This window comes from Centropristis striata, chromosome 7 (genome assembly GCF_030273125.1).
Source record: "Centropristis striata isolate RG_2023a ecotype Rhode Island chromosome 7, C.striata_1.0, whole genome shotgun sequence".
In the NCBI taxonomy this organism is placed as follows: Eukaryota; Metazoa; Chordata; class Actinopteri; order Perciformes; family Serranidae; genus Centropristis; species Centropristis striata.
The window spans coordinates 3432768-3455037 of record NC_081523.1 but is presented as its reverse complement, the minus strand read 5'-3'; the positions used below and the strand labels follow the sequence as shown (position 1 = coordinate 3455037).

Here is a 22270-nt window from a genome sequence, read left to right as displayed (position 1 = left end):
TGCGGAGCCTTGGAGGACTCCAGAGGGTTTTTAAGAGTCGACTTTGGTGCATTGAGCTTTAAAGTGTGCGATCAGTGAATGAAACACGGTGAAATAAGTTAAATAAGCTTTCTAGATCATGAACGCTCCACAAATAAAACTTGTTTTGTGGGTTTGTGCAACGCGGCAGGATGAATGTATGTTGCAGCAGCTGCAGACGGACTCTGACCGTCTGTTGTTGACTGTTTCTCTTCTGCTGCCACTGCAGCTTTGAAATCACTGATTAATATTTTACCCTTCTGTTATTATACTGTATTATAACTGTACGGGGAAATACAATACATGTTAAAGCAGCTGCATCAATTACTCTGAGAGTCTATCAATGCAAAACAAGTTTTCTTTCATAAATAAAACTCAATTTCATGTCCTACTGTATCTTTTAAAAACTAATAGAAAGTGGGATTTTATAAGGTTAAATGTTTGCTAAAAGTCACAAAATGTGTAGAAATCACTTCACAAAACTGGAAAAGAAAAACTCAAAAAGAGAAGCAAATAATTCAGTTCTTTATAAGCTGAAAAAAATGAAAGAAATTAGCTAAGCAATATTGATTACAAAATAAAAGCATAAAAGGGGATTAGCATGCTGCATCATCGAGAGCAGTATAATCAGCCTTCACTTTACATCATGGGTCTCAAACTGGTGGCCCGCGGGCCAATTGTGGCCCTCATGATGATATTTTGTGGCCCCCACCTTGATATGAAAGTTTAATGTGAGTTTTATATGAATGGCACTTTACTGTGTTGTGTGTGGAAGGTCCCTTTAATTACTTTTTTGGTAATTTTGTGTCTTTTTAAAATAATTTTGGATCTTTTTTGGTCATTTTGTGTCTTTTTTATTTTATTTATTTTGTGTATATATATATTTTTTACTTTTATTATTGCTAAAATTGTGTATGGTTCCATATTTTTATTTTTTATTTCTTCATTGTTTTTGTGTGAAGCACATTGAATTTCCTTGCTTAGATGAAAATATTCTCCACTGCATACCGTTACTATGGTAACAGTCCCTTTGTTTGTGCAGGACGGCAGCGCTCCGTACGGAGGTCGCTACGTGGGCTCCATGGTGTCAGACGTCCACCGCACCATCGCCTACGGAGGGATCTTCATGTACCCCGCCAACGAGAAGAGCCCCAAGGGAAAGGTGACCTCCGACCTCCGACCCCCACCAGCCACTGCACAGATCAACACAGAACATTATGGACTGGCTTCAATAACCACAGGATCACAAACTACTTAAAGACATTTTCAGCCTCTTAAAAAAAACTCACACAGAAACTACATTTTTCAGCAGCTGATTGCATCTTTAAGTATTTTTATGATCTCACTATGATAAAATATTCACTTGGGGATAAACAGTGCAGAGGTCACAGATAGAGGCTAGGCTAGAACTAGACTTTTAATTCAGATTTACCTAATTTACTCTAGTTCAGGGGTCTCACACTCAAATTACCTGGGGGCTGCTAGAGGCAGTATCAAAATGACCAAAAAAAGACACAAAATTACAAAAATAAAACAACACAAAATGACCCCAAAAAGACACAAAATGATCGAAAGAGACAAAATGAACAACCATTTTTTGTGTCTTCTTTGAATAATTTTGTGTCTTTTTTGGTAATTTTGTGTATTTTGGGTAATTTTGTTTCTTTTTAAAGTAATTTAGGTTTTTTTCTGTCATTTTGTCTCTTTGTGTCATTTTGTGTATTTTTTAAACAATTTTGTGTCTTTTTTTGTAATTTAGTGTCTTTTTTGGTCATTTTGTGTGTGTTTTTTTTAAGCAATTTAGTTTTTTTTCTTTCATTTTGTGTCTTTTTATTTTTTTAGTAATTTTGTGTCTTTTTTTGGTCATTTTGATACTGCCTCCAGCGGCCCCCAGGTCATTTGAGTTTGAGACCCCTGCTCTACACAAACCCCAGAACTTTTGCACCAAAATTAAAAACCTTTGCCAGCACGCAACAATAACGTGGTTCCAGTGGTTTGGAACCAATGACCCATCTGGTCGGCCTAAATGAATGAACCAGTCACTCAGAGCTACAAGACTCTGTTTTGTAGCCTTTTATTTGTGTTGCAGCACAATAATAAAAAAATATCTGCTTTTGACTTGAGATAATAGGAACTTCAAGCCCAAACACAGCACAATGCACTGGTTCTTTATGGATTTATGTATTTAACTGACACTCACAGCCTCAACACCAAGCTGAACTCTAAAGTCTGGCAGCTGTAACTTGAGTCTGGAGGTGTTTTTCTCTTCGTGTGATAAAAAAAGATCAGAGTCAGTCGACTCGTCATAAAGATTAACAACAAGAACCTCTCACCTATTTTCTGTCATGCTGTTTGACTCTGTGACCCATTTATCCCCAACACGCTGACTTTATTTAGATATCAAACAATATTTTATTATTTATCTGCTCAAATTACACATCAACACACTGAAATAAGATTCAGATTTTAATAACAACAGGTGACCATTAACTTGACTTATTAAATTAACTTTTTCAATCAAATCCAATCCACTTAATTTATATTATAGCACAATTTTAGCAAACACAAGGTTTCCAAAGTGCTGCACAAACAATAAACAGATAACAAAATACAAAGAGATGTAGTAAACAATAGAACAGTAAAATGCAATAAGATAAAATAAATAAAAATAGGATAAAAATAAATTAAATAAAATGTAAAATGTACTGCCCGCACAAAATAAAATATGCATGTATACAAATAAAAACAAAAAAACCTCCTGCAGCAGCAGCACATACACACTGTACTGCTACAGAGCTAACTGTTAGCCTGTTAGCACATACACACTGTACTGCTACAGAGCTAACTGTTAGCCTGTTAGCACATACACACTGTACTGCTACAGAGCTAACTGCTAGCCTATTAGCAATTTGCAGACTGGACGCCAAGGGGTTAACATCCCCTCCGGCTCTGCAGCTGGGAGAGACTGCTGCAGGAGGACTGTTCGTTAAGAAGAGTAAGAACGAGTCTCCAATAACACCAGAAAAAGTCGCTGGATTTGTCTCCAGTCGCTTTCTTGAAAAATAGTTGCTAAAAAAAAGACACAAAATGACCAAAAATAGATGTAAAAATGATCAAAAAAGACACAAAAAGACCTAAAAAGGACACAAAATTACCAAAAATAGATGTTAAAATGATCAAAAAAGACACAAAATGACCAAAAATAGATGTAAAAATGACCAAAAAAGACACAAAATGACCAAAAATAGATGTAAAAAGGATAAAAAAAGACACAAAATGACCAAAAATAGATGTAAAAATGATTAAAAAAAAAGACACAAAATGACCAAAAAAGGACACAAAATGACCAAAAATAGATGTAAAAATGATCAAAAAAAGACACAAAATGACCAAAAAAGGACAAAAAATGACCAAAAATAGATGTAAAAAATGATCAAAAAAGACACAAAATGAACAAAAATAGATGTAAAAATGATCAAAAGGACACAAAATGAGCAAAAATAGATGTAAAAATGATCAAAAAAGACACAAAATGACCAAAAATAGATGTAAAAATGATTAAAAAAAAGACACAAAATGACCAAAAATAGATGTAAAAATGATAAAAAAAGACACAAAATGACCAAAAATAGATGTCGGCGAGTGAGACCCGCCTCATTCCGGTAGTGTAAACAGCTCTATAGTGGCATTTCAAAGTGTTGTACAAATCTTTACAAATTCGAATGTCTTTATATTTCCTCCTCACAGCTGCGGTTGCTGTACGAGTGCAACCCCATCGCCTTCCTCATCGAGCAGGCGGGGGGCGTGGCCACCACCGGGACCCAGAGGGTCCTAGACGTAGTCCCTGAGGCGCTCCACCAGCGGGTTCCCTTCGCCGTCGGTTCCCCGCATGACGTCAACGAGTACCTGAGCTTCGTCAAGAAGTTCCAGTAATCTACTTCAGGAATGTTTCTACTAAAGGACAGAACTTAGTTTCATCACAACGCCGAGAAAGTTGGAAATTCTTTTTAAATTATAATAAATGTTGTGAAATCTCAGATTTTGAATAAAAACTTGAATAATAAGTAGCAATTTGAATGACATCTTAATTCCTTTTTTTTTTTTTTTTTTTTTAACTTCCAAAACTGGGAGCTGTTAACAGAAAAAAGAAAGAAATATATTTAATAATAGCATGACAGAAATTTGTGATCAGAAAACAAAAATAAAAAAATACAGTCATGACAAGTGTGTCCTCTGCAGCTTTTCCTGCAAAAAAAATCATGTAATTTAACATTTAAAATTCATTAAACAGACATTTTTTCAAAAAAATAATGCTGTTTTGCTGCAGAAATAGTTTCTAAGGAACAACAACATGATCAGGATATAATGTATAAAAAATAACCTATTTAATGTCTCTCAGTTTGTGCAACATGTTGATATTTATAACACTGTTTCCCATCAGAGTAAAGAGGAAGAATCCAGTTTCTTATTCACTAATGATGTATTTTTAAGTTGCCACAAGGAAGAGCTGCACGGGGATTCTCGTTTTCAGCAAACAAACTGTTGATATCGTTTATTATCACCTGATGCATAATAATTCAGGTCACAGACGTCTTATTCCAACTTTTATGACGCAAATGCTCTGATTAGATTTTGCATAAATATATTCAAACATCAGTGAAAACAGTTGTTGCTTAAAATATTAGATTTATATAATATAAAAGGGTTTTTTTGGCCACAAGTTATAATAAAAGTTTTCTTTGTCTCTGTAGTTAAATTTGGAAAAACTATGAATTAAGTCGTGCAATAAGAGGAGGAAATTTATTAGAATTTGATCATTTTGGCCGAATCATCAGAGTCTCAAATTAAATCAGTTTCTTCTCATAAAAATTTTCCACAAACACTTTCATTTTGTTTTTCCTTATTTTCTTTGTTTGTTTTCATCTTTGTTTCATCAGTTCTGTTGTTCTTTTTTTTTTTTTGTAAAGTGTACATTTTTTTACAAAGTTAATGACATTAATTTATTCATTATCCTTAACCGCATATCTGAATAAAAGTTAATGACATATATACATATATATATATATATATATATATATACATATAAAGGGTTAATATAAAAAACATATACTTCTTTCATTCGGATAAGCGGTTAAGGATAATGAATAAATGAATGATATATATATATATATATATATATATATATATGTATTTTACATTAACCCTCCTAATAACTTATTTTATATTTAATTTATTTAGTCAACTGTACAAATATACTTTTTGTCAATTAAGTGAAAACAATGGGTGGGGAAAAAGTAATAATATGTTCTATACATATTTATTTATTTATTCACATTTTATTTATTATATTTTGGTGGAAATAACTTCAATCAAACTATAAAATCAATGCATGTGTTGTTTTTAAAGTGTCTAAAACCTGTAAATAAAATACTGCAGGTTTATTCCCATTCACCTGCATTGTTTTGGAGCAGAACAGTAAAAGTCTGTGGACGTCTGGAGACCACCAGGTGAGTGAGAAAAGAGTTAAATACAGTGTGTTGTTTTGTGAAGAGGTGACCTGACCTTTTATTCTCTCTCTCTCTTTTGTTTTTTTTCCAGGTTGCACAACAGGCCGTCTGTCCTCAGCTGCTCCCACTGTTTGCTCTGGATATCAGCTGGGCTCAACTCTGATGTGAAGTAAATATGTTACACAAACACACACACACACCTCCTATTTGTAAGAAATGTTTCCATATCCAGAACTCCATATGTTCTGTACCAGGGGTCTCAAACTCAAATTACCTGGGGGCCGCTGGAGGCAGTATCAAAAATGAGCAAAAAAAGACACAAAATTACTAAAAAAAGACACAAAATGACAGAAAAACCCCCCGTAATTTCTTAAAAAAGACACAAAATGACCTAAAAAAGACACAAAATGACAGAAAAAAAACGACTTAAAGAAGAAACAAAATGAGCAAAAAGCGCACACACAGACTGACCAACAAAGACACAAAACTGTTAAAAAAAAGACATAAAATTACTAAAAAAAAGACACACAATTATTAAAAAAAGACACAAAATTACTAAAAAAAGACACAAAATTATTAAAAAAGACACAAAATTACTAAAAAAAGACACAAAATTATTAAAAAAGACACAAAATTATTTAAAAAAGACACAAAATTACCAAAAAAGACACAGAACTACCAAAAAGACACAAAATTATTAAAAAGACACAAAATTACTAAAAAAAAGACACAAAATTATTTAAAAAAGACACAAAATTATTTAAAAAAGACACAAAATTACAAAAAAGACACAAAATTACAAAAAAGACACAAAATTTTTAAAAAAAGACACAAAATTACTAAAAACAAAAGACCCAAAATTATTTAAAAAAGACACAAAATTATTTAAAAAAGACACAAAATTACCAAAAAAAGTAATTAAAGGGACCTTCCACACACAACACGATAACGCGGAAAGTTCTCACTACCAATAATAAAGACAAACTTCAATAAAATAACAGCAATAATGTACCAAAGAACCACAATAAAACAATAAAATAATAAACCTCGTACTTCTATCTTTGTGAGGACCGTTCATAGAAACAATGCATTCCTTAACATTAACCACCACAACTAGAACCTGAACCCCGCAGTCTGAACCCTCCAACAGGCTTTTAAAGAACTGACTAAAATGTCCTCACTTCCCAGAAATGTCCTCACTCTGCTGGTTAAAAACATGTTTACGGTCCTCACTATGTAGGAAGAACAAGAACACACACACTAACGCTGACCGGCTTTACTGTTAAGAACCTTTAATACTTTGATTTAGGTCAGGCAGCTCCTCTCATCTGACCTGAAATAACTTAAAGAGAAAACCTTATTATATATATATATATATATATATATATATATATATATATATATATATATATATATATATATATATATTCTTTCCAACACTGCAGAATATTTTAGAGAAGCCAGAGGCAAATTTATTCAGTATAAAATAATTCAGTTCACATATATTATTTTACTTATTATTCTATTTCATATTATTGATCTATGCTGGAAGTGTGGGGCAGAAAGTGGCACATGATGCATTATGGGAATGTTCTAAAATCTTAAATCTTGTGGGAAAAAGTTGTAGATTATATGAGCAAGTCATTCAATTGTGAACTTCCCAGGTCACCAAGACTATATATATATATATATATATATATATATATATATATATGTGTGTGTGTGTGTGTAAACAAATCAGCACAATCACAGCTAAAAGAGTGAAGAACAACACGGTTCTAAAGATGTAAATTATAAAAATAATATAAAATAAATGCAAGATGAATTTCGATGATAAAATATATTTTTAAATTTTGTGAATAAAATGTAATTTATATATATATGTAACACTTTTCCCAGTGCCCACAAGTGTCATGACTGTAGGGGAAAATATGGGTCACCACATGCATTTTTACAGCCTCTCCTGTCCTCTCCTCTCAGCTCTGTGTAAACAGCCTCTCCTGTCCTCTCCTCTCAGCTCTGTGTAAACAGCCTCTCCTGTCCTCTCCTCTCAGCTCTGTGTAAACTGATTTTCAGTGAATATTTGTCACGTGACTGTTCGTCTCGTGTCTCTGAGGAGCAGAATTTAATGTTTTTAACAGGATCTGGTTATTACAAACTGTTTATTTTTGGCGACATTTTAAATGAGACATGTTGAATAAATTTAATTTGACAGAAATATCGCAAATTTAAGCTTCATTTTGGTTCCAGAAACGAACATTTCAAGAAAACACAAACCCTATTTTCTGCAAGTGAACATAAACTGTGCAGGATTTTACTTTTAAAAACTATCAGCAAAATGTAAACAACACATAACAACACAACGCCATCATTTATTTTGTTCCCAACTCGACCCCAAAGATAACAAAGATAAGTGTTGGGAACTAATCTTTTTATTCTATATGACCTATCATGTCTGATTTACCATAATCAAAACATAATCAACAATATTACAAACAATAATTTGTTGTATGTTAAGCAAGAATGTGTGAAAATGTGCAGCTTTTTGCTCTTTTTCTATAATTGCATATTGAATATCTGTTTGTTTATGTTATTATTATTGAAAAGAACAAAACATTAGAAGACGCCACCTCAGACACTTTAAAGACTAGATTACATCTAGTCTTTAAAGTGTCATGATCAAAAAGGACACAAAATGACCAAAAAGGACACAAAATGAGCAAAAATAGATGTAAAAATGGTAAAAAAAGACACAAAATGACCAAAAATAGATATAAAAATGATAAAAAAGAGACACAAAATTACCAAAAATAGATGTAAAAATTACCAAAAACGACACAAAATGACCAATTTCAACTAATTTGTTGTATATTAAGCAAGAATGTGTGAAAATGTGCAGCTTTTTGCTCTTTTTATATAATTACATATTGAATATCTGTTTGTTTTTGTTATTATTGTTGAAAAGAACAAAACATTAGAAGATGCCACCTCAGACACTTTAAAGACTAGATGTAAAAATGATCCAAAAAAGACACAAAATGACCAAAAATAGATGTAAAAATGAACAAAAAAGACACAAAATGACCAAAAAAGGACAAAAAATGACCAAAAATAGATGTAAAAATGATCACAAAAGACACAAAATGATCAAAAATAGATGTAAAAACGATCAAAAAAGACACAAAATTACCAAAAATAGATGTAAAAATTACCAAAAACGACACAAAATGACCAATTTCAACTAATTTGTTGTATATTAAGCAAGAATGTGTGAAAATGTGCAGCTTTTTGCTCTTTTTCTATAATTGCTTATTGAATACCTGGTTATGTTATTATTGTTGAAAAGAACAAAACATTAGAAGACGCCACCTCAGACACTTTAAAGACTAAATGATGATTTATCATAAAATGATCTTTACATGATTTATTTAACAATGAAAGTCAGCATTAGTTTAGCTCTAGTGAACACCTGGTACCTTTAGGTCTGTAATGTGACCTCCTGCAGTAAAGGGACTGTGTGTTTCATGAATCTACAGCATTGTTAAAGGATCAATAATCCTATAAGAGCTCAGTACCAGACGTCAGAGAGCACAGCTGCTTTCACATCATGTGACTCCTTCTTTATGCTGAGCTTACATCAAACATCCCAGACTAGAAGCTGGAAGTCTTTAGTAAATCTTTGGTTATTATCAAGAATGTTTCCATGACTGTAGATGTAAAAATGATTAAAAAAAAGACACAAAATAATCAAAAAATACACAAAATGACCAAAAATATTTTGTCTTTTTTGGTAATTCTGTGTATTTTTTTTGGTCATTTTGTGTCTTTTTTAAGTAATTTTGTGTCTTTTTTGTTAATTCTGTGTCTTTTTTTGGTCATTTTGATACAGCCTCCAGGTAATTTGAGTTTTTAATATATACATTATAAAAATTGTGTGGCTCTAGAGAATCCAAACCAAGGTTATAATAGTTTTGGATTTTTCATTAGTTTTAGTTTTAATTTCGTTGTGAATTTTTGTTTTCGAATTCAGTTAGTTTTAATTAGTTTTTAGAGTGAGTTTGCTAGTTTTAGTTTTTTTTTTGTAATGGTCTATGTGTTGGGTGTGAGATTCAAAGAGGTCATAATACATTTTTGCCCTTATTTCCTTTGGTTTTATTCATCTCAGCCCCAATAAGGTTATTAACTCTTTTGAATTTTGTTTGGAGTGTAACATCCCAGTCTCAGTAAACATATTCACCATGTGTTCCTGCAGGTTCACTAACCAATATTTAGTCTGAGCTAAATAAATACATTTCATATCAACCAAAAAGGATTATGCAGTGTTTCCCCTACATGTATTCTGCTGCAAAAAAAATGTGATTTGTAATCTCATGGTTGAATTGAAGACTTTCACACAGTGAAAACACAACATCCAAAGTTTACAGTGTTGAGTCTGCGACACTTACTATAATAACTAAACGGTTTGCTCGATCAGGAAAATGTTTTCTGAAAGCTGAAAAGTTTCTCTTTACAGCCAACATGGAGTCATTAATGTAATTTCACTCGCATTTCTCCTGGAAGCCCACAAAGCAGGAATACACACAGTCAGTGGTGGAGAAATAGAAACTCTGGATGAAGTATGAAAAAAGTTGACAAAGACGAAAACGAAGGACATTTTCACTATAATTTTAGTTCATTTTGTAACCACACAATACAGTTTGTTAGCCATCGTTTTTTAAAAACTAATTTTTATTTTAGTTAACGAAAATGTTATTTCAATTCTAGTTTTCGTGAACTATAAATAATAATAATATAATAAAGTCACACAGTAACGCAGAGAAACTAACTGATCGAGGCAGTGAACAGCAGCAACTCTGCAAGGTAAAATTACTGTTTTTTCTCAATGGAGTCTGGTGGCTTTAACAAGAGAAAAGTGGCTTTAGTTTCCTCTGTGTAAACTCAAACAAGACTGTCTGACACACTGGTAAAGCAATGAAAATATTCTAAATATAGCGTACACAGAAACTGAAGTACCTCATACAAAAAAACTTTAAAAAATCCAAACTAAGTGATGAAAAATACTGAAAGAATCTGCACAAAACCCCCCAACACCAAACTAGTGTTTCACAACTTTAATTGATCACAGTAAAAGTAGAAAACAAAAATAATCCATTTACAATGACCGAAGCAAGTGTTAACGTCATCACTCACCAAGTAGCATACACATATTTACAAAGAATAAAACGCTAAAGGCTAAAATCTTCTCAGACAAAATAAAGTGGCGTTAAAATCAGCCAAGAACAGAATGGCGCCATTTCCCTAAAAACAAACAAACAAACAAACAGTGTTTCCTCCTGAAACATGGCAGAATCTCCTGCCGATGGCGTCCGTGGCCGAGGCCTTCAGCCCAACGATCGCTTTAATAAAAAACACTAAAGTGGAGCTGTGCAAACGTTAGACGAGAGGATAGCTGGCCGCCGTCGCAATCCCACAGTGGTTCTTCCTGTCTTTGGCCATGTAGATGTAGCCTTTATCTCCCCACTTCTCACTCCAGCTGCAAGAAGACAAACAAACAAAAAGGTCAGAAACCTTCTCGTACAACAACAATCGGCACTTTTTAGAGAATTTAAAGTCTTTCAGACGTTACATTTGTGGAAATGCTTCATTTGAAACCATCTGTACTTGTGCATTCTTAAGTAAAAATGAACCATTTGATATTAAATTAACTAAACTTAATCTCATCTTGGCCAAAAAATAAATAAATTAACTAATATTCTTAATTAAGAGCTTAATTTTCTTATTTTTTGTATTGTCATTTTTACATTTTTCTCGACCAGACATAGTTTTTATGTTCTATATCTTTGCAATAAATTATTTTCATCATTCAGTATTCCAGGTTTTCCTCAATTAGTTTGTTTTTGATCATCATACATCCTAATTTCATGTTTTCCTTTATTTTTTTTAATAAAATCCCTTTTTGTGTCACTACTCTTCTAATGCAGAACATGGGTCAAAAATGACCCGTATCCATTTTTTTAGCTAAGTAGCTTGCTAGGCTAAGTACTTAGCTAACTTCTTGGCTAAGTAGCTTGCTAGGCTAACTACCTAGCTAACTTCTTGGCTAAGTAGCTTGCTAAGTTAACTACTTAGCTAACTTCTTGGCTAAGTAGCTTGCTAGGCTAAGTTAAGGAGAGGATTGCTGCAATTTGTGCATTTTATTTTTTTCATTTTCTGGATTTTATATAATTCCATGTGCAGAAAATGTACAGTAAAATCATGTTTAGTTACATTTAAAGTGGATTTAAGACATTTAAATTTTATTTCAAGCCTCTTTAGGACTTGACAATCCCTCAAATACTTAAAAAAAACCCAGAAGATTGAAAAATATTTCTGTAAAACCTCAGAAAACATGACTTATTTAAGGCTAATTTATTGTGCAGAGAGATATACAATAAATGCAGACAATTTATATGAATATAGACTGAGTATACTGTAGCTTTTTGTAGATTTTTAGTGAGTAAAACTCTCATACCCCCCCAAAAAATATTAGTTTAAAACATAAACAGAATGTGATAACATTCTTAATAACCCTTTTACAGTTTTCAGTTGAATCTATTGTCACAAAGACAGTTTTATTTGTGTTTATATTATGTTTAAACTGATACAAACAAATTGTAAAAATGTGCACGTATTCATTTCATTCAACCTTTATTAAATCTTGAGAAATCTGAGGGCAATTTCAACAAATTCTGAGTTTACTGCATTCTTGTTTTTACACAGCATCCTAACGTTTTGGGAATAAAACTCCAGATTTTGATATTCTGCTCTCATCGTTTTTTTTCCACGTACCTGTTCTTGACGATCCAGAATTTCTTGCCGTCCACGTCTTCTCCCTGGAAGCCGTAACCGACCACCAGCACGCCGTGGTCCAGCTCCTCGCTGCTGCACTCCTTCTCATAGTAGATTCCTAAAAAAAACAAAAAAAAACAGTCGGTCACATATAAAAGTTTTAGAAAACAAGCGGCAGATACTCAGATAAAAAGAGTCTCTGACTGACCTGACTGGTAGAACTGGAAGGACTCGTGTCCGGCGTCGATGGCGACAGAAACGGGTCCAACGGCGGCGACCGCCTTCATCAGAGCGCGCTCCTTCCCGCTGGGCACGTCCACGAAGCCGGTGTCGTTGGCCGAGTTAAAGGACGGGTCGTAGTGACACGGCTGGTCGTCCTGCACCATGACAAGAAGAAGAAGAAGGTGAGTTACGGCACCAACACAGTCCAAAACATGATCATCATGTCCTGCAGAAATCACTTCTAAAGGAGCTATATAATAAATATATTTTGTCGTTATTATACAAATCAAACAGAAAAGGTTTGAGAGCAAAACTGCAATTAAAAAGGTTTAATTGCAAGTAAAATGCATTTGATTTTAACTGTATTGATTGAAAGCCAATTTCTTGGCTAAGTAGCTTGTTAAGCTAACTAGTTAGCTAACTTCTTGGATAAGTAGCTTGTTAAGCTAACTACTTAGCTACCTTCTTGGCTAAGTAGCTTGCTAAGCTAACTACTTAGCTAACTTCTTGGCCAAGTAGTTAGCTATGTAACAATACAAAAACTTTTCTTCATAAAGTATGAGAGGCAAAACGGAAATAATGATCTGTTGTTGTCAAAAACAAAGATATTTAAAGAATACTTGGAATATTCAATCATAAAATAAGTTGATATCAAAAGATAGAGCACAGAAACACACAGCAGCATTAAATAACATGAAGGGAATGAATGAGACCCATGTTGTGCATCGAAGGGTTAAAGTCGTTAAAGTCTGATTTTCCCAGATATTTTAATGACGGTCCTCTTGACGTACCGTCCCCAGGTACGGGTAGGAGTCCTCAGAGTCCAGACCCTGGTTGTCCTGGACGTACTGGAAGGCCTGGTCCATCAGACCTCCGTTGCAGCCCTCGTTGCCCTCCGGTCTGGAGCAGTCCACCAGGTTCTGCTCGCTCAGGGACACCAGTTTGCCGGTCTTCCTGAAGATCTGACCCTCCAGAGCTCCGGTGGTGCTGAAGGCCCAGCAGGAGCCACACTGACCCTGAAGGAGACCGAAGGAGGAGACAGAAGGAGGAGTTAAGACTGGAGGAAGTGGACAGATACATAAAATCACAAAAACCACAAATTTGCTGAATGAACTGTTTCAAGACCTGAAAAATGTAAAACATAGGTTTCAAATATGAACATAAGGTAAAATTCAAATATAATAAAACTATAAATAAGAAAATAACCCACTTTATTAACACATATTGGAAGTACTGGGATGTAAACAAACAATGAACAGCAGCTGAATGTTCATTTTAACAGGATTTAAAATGTCTAAACTACTAAAAAGCCCAGAAAAACGTGTGTAAACGGCTCGACTTTACAGAGAATGACTAGGATTTTTGTCATTTTGTTTCGTTTTTAAATAATTTTGTGTCTTTTTTAAATAATGTGTCTTTTTTGGTAATTTTGTGTCTTTTATTGGTCATTTTGTTTCTTTTTTAAATACTTTTGTGTCTTTTTTAAATAATGTTGTGTCTTTTTTAAATAATGTTGTGTCTTTTTTAAATAATGTGTCTTTTTTGGTCATTTTGTGTCTTTTTTTGGTCATTTTGTTTCTTTTTTAAATAATGTTGTGTCTTTTTTAAATAATGTTGTGTCTTTTTTAAATAATGTGTCTTTTTTTGGTCATTGTGTCTTATTTTGGTCATTTTGTTTCTTTTTTAAATAATGTTGTGTCTTTTTTAAATAATGTGTCTTTTTTGGTCATTTTGTGTCTTTTTTTGGTCATTTTGTGTCTTTTTTTGGTCATTTTGTGTCTTTTTTGGTCATTTTGTTTCTTTTTTTAAATAATGTGTCTTTTTTGGTCATTTTGTGTCTTTTTTTGGTCATTTTGTGTCGTGCGTAAACGGCTCGACTTTACAGAGAATGACTAGGACAGCAGGAGACTTTGACATAACACCGGTAAGACACCCGGCTTATAAAAGAGGCCAGTTTTTATTTACTAAAAATTGTTTTTGCACCCGGTTACTAAATGAGGCCGCTTATTAATAGGGGCCCGGCTTTAAATTGAGGAAATACGGTAACTAAGTTCTTCTTATTGCTCTCTGTATCTTGTTATTGCTCTTTATCTCAGCAGCTCTGGGAAACACTTTGCTTCCAGAGATAAAATTATACTGGAGTTGCACTCTGGCACTTGGACCTTAATGTATATGATCATGTTTATGGCCTCGTTTCCAACAAGCCCTGGTTGAACTGGTTTCAGCTTACGGGTAATGTATGAGAGGGACAGACTGTACACTCAGGAGGAGGAGGAGGAGGAGGAGGAGGAGGAGGAGCAGTGTGTGGAGCACACCGATAACAAAAACAACCTGTAAGTGGCCATCTTATCTCACTGTTCATGCAGAACATTCATGGACAGACGTAGCTTTAAACTGTCCAAAGTAGCACATGACGCAATGGTGTTTACAGGAATGACTCCAACAGCTGATATATCAGCTCAACGTAGCTATTAAAATAAGAGCTGGTGGTAATGTACACCATAGTGACTCTTACTGCAACAACAACTCATGTTTTTGTGTTTTACTCTCATTATGGTGCATTTTTGTAACAATAAAGACTCAAAAACTAAGAAATTTCAGAGTAGCAGGTTGTTTTTTCAGCGTTTTACAAGCTAGTTTTGTTCTAATGCTCCTGCAAGTTTACACAATTCCTCAAATTTGTCAAAGAGACATTTATGAAACAGTAAAATGGATATTCTGGATGAACAGCTTATGTTTTGGTGCAGGATATAAAAGGGTTTTATGCTTCTTCCTGCATTATATTTCGACAGTTAACTTCACGGCTCCTGCCGAGAAGTAAAAATCATTGAAGCACACCTTGATGGATCCCCAGGTGTGTGTGTGTGTGTGTGTGTGTGAGCCCTGAGGCAGCAGCTACCTGGTCCTTGACGGGGGTGACGTAGCCGTTGTCCCTCCAGTCGACGGAGCGCGGGGCTTCCAGGAAGTTGGGCTCCATGAACAGAGATCCTCTCACCTTCCTGTCTGCTTTACGCTTGTAGCCGTTCATGATCTGCCTGAACTCCTCGTAAGTCTGTCGGGAAACAAAGAGTTAAAGATGCTGACGAAGACAAAAGCCTGGTTCAGGAATGCTACACTTGTGTTTCTACACTGCAAAAAAGGAGATAAAAACAGTAAATCTGAGGGAAATGATCTTGCTGCATGGACAGATAATTTACCTTGACTAGATTTCTTAAATTAAGATTTTATAGATAGAAATTTAGCAATACTTTCAAAGTATTTATTTTTTTATTTGTTTTATTCTGTCACACTTTGAAAATAATGAAAAACATAAAACCCACATCTGGTGAAGGACATGCTCATAAAAAGACAAAAAAGGAAAATAAAATGGTTGAAAAAGCTACAAATGGCAAATTAAACACTGTATTGTGCATAGAATTTGTGTGAAACTGGAGAAGTTAACTGTGGCAAAAATTGAAGAAAAACTAAGGCTACTTAAGCACTGATTTGTTTATAGTTTATATGAACTAAAATGCATTAAAGTATGCAGCTAAACTGCAACAAAGGTGTCTCAAAACTGGATAAAACAGTAAATCTGAGGGAAATGATCTTGCTGCATGGACAGATAATTTACCTTGACAAGATTTCTTAAATTAAGATTATTAAATCTCGAAAAAAGCATGTTTAATGCTTAAAATAAGAAATTAACTATTAATACAAGATAAATTAAAGCTGCAAGCAGCAGCGATGAACTTTAGATTTAGAAGTGTTAGATAATTTCTTGTTTTATGTGTTCAACATGCTTATTTCTAGATTTAATAATCTTAATTTAAGAAATCTTGTCAAGGTAAATTATCTGTCCATGCAGCAAGATCATTTCCCTCAGATTTAGTATTTGTAGATTAACTAAAATGCATTAAAGTATGCAGCTACACCGCAAAAAAGGTGTTTAGTCTAAAAACAAGATAAATTATCTAACACTTCTACGTCTAAAGTTCATCGCTGCTTGCAGCTTTAATTTATCTTGTTTTAAGAGTTAATTTCTTATTTTAAGCGTTCAACATGCTTATTTTTCTAGATTTAATAATCTTAATTTAAAAAAATCTTGGCAAGGTAAATTATCTGTCCATGCAGCAAGATCATTTCCCTCAGATTTACTGTTTTTATCTTATTTTTAGACAGTGTAGCTGCATACTTTCATGCATTTTAGTTCATATAAACTATAAACAAATCAGTGCTTAAGTAGCCTTAGTTTTTCATCAATTATTGCCACAGTTAACTCCTCCAGTTTCACACAAATTCGATGCACAATACAGTGTTTAATTTGCCATTTGTAGCTTTTTCAACCATTTTATTCTTAATTTTTTTGTCTTTTTATGAGCATGTCCTTCCCCAGATGGGAGTTTTATGTTGTTTTTCATCATTTTCAAAGTGTGACAGAATAAAACAAATTTAAAAAAATACTTGGAAAAAGTATTGCTTCATCTGTTTCCTGTACATAATCTGGTGCTAGACATTCTTAGAATGCTCTTCTTATCAGGTCATTTTGCTTCGCCTTTGTTTAGTTTCCAGACCTTTAGAAAAGAACCCTGATATGATTTTTTTTGTGTGTGTGTGTTGAAACTCACCATGTCTCCAAAGTGGTTCATGCCCAGGCGGTAGGTGTGTGTTCCCATGGAGTGCTCCAGGTTGTGCAGCTCGATCTTCTGCAGGTTCTTCTCCCACACCATCCTCCTCCAGCCCTCCTCTTTCTGCACAAACAAAAGCACCATTTAGACTTGTTTTTCCTCCAAATGGTGACTTGCAGGCTGGAGCAGAAAATAAATAAATACATGCATAAAAAAAACCAACATCTATGACTCTCTGAAGCTGTTGTGGGAGCGTGATCTGGAGGTGATATTTAATTCTGGAGACTGGGAAAAGATGTGCAGCGGGATTTTCTCTAAATTTTTTTTACTGAACTTATTAACTCTTTATAGGGCACTCCTGGAAATTGAAAACGTCAACCCTGAAGTGTTATTGGAGGATATTACAAGACTTTTTGCAAAATGTTTCATTTTTATATTGCAAATCGAGGTCAATTGAGTCATTATTATGATTATATTTATTAAAGTCTTTCCCACAGCAACCCTAAATAGACAATAACCACTTTGTCTTTTATCTTTAAGCTATCCAAATTATCTTTTTAGACTACTTATTACATATGCTTAATGTCTAAATGTCTTTTTTAAAGCACCTTATATATGAGAAGCACATGTAAATTTACCAATTTCGCCTCCAGAGATTGTTCCCTAACACCTCCAACCTTTGTTATTAATGTAATAAACACAAAAGGTACATTTATCCACTTGTTTTGGTCATGTGACCACATCCAGACTTTCTGGAAGGAGGTTCACTCTATAATCCAGGAGCTCACTGCTAAACTGTTTTTTAGCCTTTATCTTTGTCGATAAATCTTTTGTTTTTGGCTAAAATAAAAATAAAAAAGTATCTTGATACGGTGGTGAACTCCCCAGATCCCCACAGTGATGTACAATATGTGCATAATATCACAGATTTCTGCTCTGATTCCTCTCGAGAAGTTATAAAAATGAAAAAACAATAAAAAGGAGTATTAAAAAACAACAAAAACACATCACCTCGTGGTATTTTTTACTGTGCCAGCTCTTCCACAGGTCCCAGTGGTCGTCCAGCCGGGGGTCCAGGCTGGGGGCCGACAGGGCGGCACTGAGGCACACGGCCAACACGGCTACAGGCAGCATCGTTGATTTCCTAACAAACAAACAAACAAACAAAGTTAGGACTCCATTTACACCCTCTGGAATCTTCGGCTATTGTGTCCGTTAAAAAATCTGTTAAAAAAATCTGTTTATTCAGCTCAACGTCACCTATATGTCCTGATAATTACCTTTTTTTCTTTTTTACATTTTTTATTCTTATTTTGTGAGAGCATTATCATACAGTGCTTACTTTCAGACAATATAAATATACAGTATTTCTGCCACTCACAATCAAGGTTTTTTTGTTTACAAAACAACAAACAAGATACAGAAAGTTAAGTGTTTTACTTTTGAGAATTTTGAACAAACTGGGAAAGGTAGGCAATATAAAAGAGCAAATAGAAATAAGAAAAGAAAAAGAAATTATATGAAATATAAGTAATAGAACTAATCATTAGACCCAATAAAACATTAAATAATAAAGTACAAAACAGCATTACAGGGTCATCCATACAGTACTTCTGTCTGTTCCACTGATAATTAATTTTTAACTTTGACTTATCCAAATTTTGAACCCAAAAGAAAAACATAAAATCTGATCTTTAAAATGATGTTTCACACACAGAAATGTACAAGTTTCAAATATGAACACAGGTTGCAATTATTACATATAAACAAGTTGAATGAGGATAATATCTAGTTCTATAATTTATACTAAATATATTTGACATTATGTCCACTTTAACTTGGCCGAATATCATTAAAAAAAAAAAAAAATCTGGCATTTTAACCCTATAAAGCCAAGTGTATCATATTTGATACACAAGTTGTTGAGACCTCTACATCATTAGAGTGATATATTTTTTTCCTGAAAAACCTGATGTATACATGTGTTGGAGATTTAAAAAACAACAACTGAGCAACAGATTGCACAAAAAATACCAGATGTAGCAAAAATGATACAGGTTCATTGCTGGGTGAAAACTTCATATCAGCAGATAAATAATTTTTTTTCTTGCATATTTGAATTAAATGTTAAAAGGAAAGTCTTAATAGGATAAAAATGTTCGGTTTTATGTTTTTCTTAGTTCAAGAAAAACAAACTGTGAGCAACAAATTGTACAAAAGGACCTGATGTATCAAATATGATACAAATTAGAATTCATATATGCAAATTGATTTATTTATTTTTGTCAGCAGGTTCAATAAATACTCAAGTTTTTAAAAAATATAATTTTCTGGCCATTATTTCATGGTTCAGGCTTTATAGGGTTAAGCCAGAACTTTAGAGGGAAACTAATGACAAGACTCAATGTTGCGTCATTTACAAGTAATTTACAGGTGGTTTTATTGCCTCCAGAGGGTTTAATCATTGATTAAAGAGGCCTGGAGGCAAACAGACTATTGCAAAACATCATTTTTCTTTGTAAAACCGTCCAGTCATGCATGGAGATTCCTGTAATATTTGTCATGCAATCAGAGTCTGGAGAACAGCTTGTTCTCTCCCGTGATTCATACAGAAATTGGATCCGCATTAAAGCGACAACACACATTCCCGACAATACAGTCATTTCCCCGCAAACATCGACCCAAACTGGGCCAAATGAGCCCAATAACCCGGATGATCGTGTCATTATAAATGCATTGACTGTTCTTGTGTTAATTGGATGTTTGAGGGCTGTTTTTCCTGCAAGTTGTGCAGCGGAAACTTCTTCCTCAGATCGCAACAATAAAAAGTGTTTGTTTTGTTGCAAGTCACGGGATCTGCAGAGGAGAGCCAAGAAACAGGCCGGACAACGAAACTACAAGCAGGAAAACGAAAAGAAAACCAAAACTCTCCCCGGTGGCTGTCAGATGGATGATGATGGAGATTTTTAAACCAATTCTGCAGCTGTTGGAGGTTAATTTAACCTAAAAGAAACTAGAAATGGCTGCTTTTCTCTGCAGGGGAGCTGGACGAAGACAAAGGAGGCAGCCGAATGAAACAAGATGGCTAAGGCTGCAAAAACAACAAACTATAGTTGTTGTTTTTTTACTCAAAAAATAAATTAAAATGACATATTGGCTAAAATAGACTTTTTTTTAAACCGGACACTGGCATGTTGTTGTTTTTCCTGAGCTCAAATGGCGAAAAAATCCCAAAGAAACACAAATATTCATCAATAATATTAGTTTATATCCCAGATTTAGGCGTCAAGTTTGAATATTTTTATACCAACAAGCAAATAAAAGGAATAAAGGTAAATAAACTTACTGTTCTAGTCTTTACGGCTGAAGGAGACGAAGAAAAATAACCTCCGTCCGAGGTACACAGAGTTTATAAAGGCCTGAGTGACAACCGAATAACAGCCCACCGAGCGCTCTGATTGGCCCGCTCCTTGTTTACGACCCCTCATGCCCCGCCCCCTGCGTCTGACGTCACCGCTGGAAGCACGTGATTCCCTCCCTCTGGAATAACGCCACAGTACAGTGTGTTTTCCTGCAGGATTGTTGCAGCTAAAACTGTGAAAGAAACGCCTTTTTTTATTAACCCAGGGCTGTTTTTAAACTTGTTTCATGTCAAGAAACATCTGACTGATTTTCACAATGACTTACAAGGCTCATGTTTAAAAGATAGGTCAAGTAAAGACCTTTTTTTTGTAATCAAATCAACATTCAGATTGCTGTCTAAGGCAAAAAATACTGATAAAATACTTATAAATCTCTAATGAGACTGCCTCTGTAAATTATTTGTGATAGGTTGAGTGTGTGGAACTTATTTAAAAACCTATTTAAAAGTATTTCCCCTATTTATTTATTTTTGTAATTATCTTTTTATTAAGAAATTTCACAATAATTGACAAGAACAAATGGATTTACAGTTGTTAGCATCAAAATTGTACAGAGCCAAGGGTTTTGTATCAATAGCTTCTTGTTCCAAATGTTCAATGTCCATTCCCTTTTAATAAAAAAACAAAAACATACAATTTAACTATTTACATCCAGAGGGGTATGGAGGCAAAAAGTAAATACATAACATGAATAAATTAATATAAATGTCTGTAGCAGTTGGGCATCATTCAGTTGTAATCACGTCACTGAGATACAATGGGAAACTAAAAAAAAAAAGGAAAAAAAAAAGAAATCAAATATATATCAATTCTATAAATGATAACTGAGAGAATAAATAATAAATTGGAATAAAATAAATATATAAATAAAAGCTATAAAAATGAATAGCTAACACTATTTCTAAATCACGGCAGGCAACATTTTCTGCATAATAAATTGTGTAAAAAAAGGCACATATCAGATTCATATACACTGATATGATATGCCTTTAATAGGCCAATATCTGCTGATAATGTCAGTCAACAGATATATATGTTGGGCTGTTGTTATAAAAGGTGTTTTGCTCTGTACAGTACTGCTGTTTTATGTATTTTTTGTGTATTTTGTAGCAAAATGGCTGATAAACTGTATAAATTAACTTCTATTTTGACTCCAAAACCATGCAGGACAAGACTTTTTTAGGAGCTTTGGACAGGATTTCACCCCCCTCACTTCAACACTGTTCACATGCATTTAGGTAATGAGGAAAGTTTCAGCTTTCTGCAGTAATTTGGTTCCCATAATGAGAGTAAACGCAGCTGGAGGAACCTGATTTTCCAGAGCCAGATTGCTCTTGAAGAACATAAACTTCTCTGCCATGTGCATGCGTGACCCGAGGGGTTTGTTCCTTTTACATACATGCAAGACAAAGATTTCATACAGTTAAAAAGTATTGCCGTGACAGTAAAAAGACAGAAGCATGAGGAAGTGTGAAAGACACGGTATGTGTCAGACGAGAAGCTGACGAGGGTTTTCCTGTCAGGGAGCGAGAGGAATTTAGCTTTTGTGAAGCTCTGCTGAACCCTTTTACCCTTTGTAGTGATGGTAATTAACTGTACTGCTGGAGAACGAGTGGAATCTGAGACAATTTATATAATTAACCCTTTATCGGGTGAATAACTATAT

General features: G+C 34.0%; 2 protein-coding genes across 2 annotated transcripts in view; one reads left to right on the top strand and one right to left on the bottom strand.

The window, feature by feature from the left end:
* The window catches only part of fbp2 (fructose-1,6-bisphosphatase 2), a 32801-nt gene extending 28735 nt beyond the window's left edge, over nt 1-4066 (top strand). The window contains exons 6-7 of the mRNA XM_059338010.1: nt 1061-1180; nt 3766-4066. Coding sequence (XP_059193993.1) covers nt 1061-1180; nt 3766-3951 — 306 coding nt within the window. The 3' untranslated portion in view covers nt 3952-4066. The remainder of the gene's footprint in view (nt 1-1060; nt 1181-3765) is intronic.
* Nucleotides 4067-10621: 6555 nt separating this feature from the next.
* On the bottom strand, nt 10622-20642 carry ctsla (cathepsin La). Its single transcript, XM_059337297.1, has 8 exons — nt 20529-20642; nt 18194-18326; nt 17183-17305; nt 15475-15627; nt 13367-13591; nt 12562-12730; nt 12354-12471; nt 10622-11058 (listed from the first exon to the last, which is right to left on the bottom strand). The coding sequence occupies exons 2-8, from the start codon at nt 18314-18316 to the stop codon at nt 10959-10961; spliced, it is 1011 nt and encodes a 336-aa protein (XP_059193280.1). The 5' UTR covers nt 18317-18326; nt 20529-20642; the 3' UTR covers nt 10622-10958.
* Between the last annotated feature and the right edge of the window lie 1628 nt (nt 20643-22270).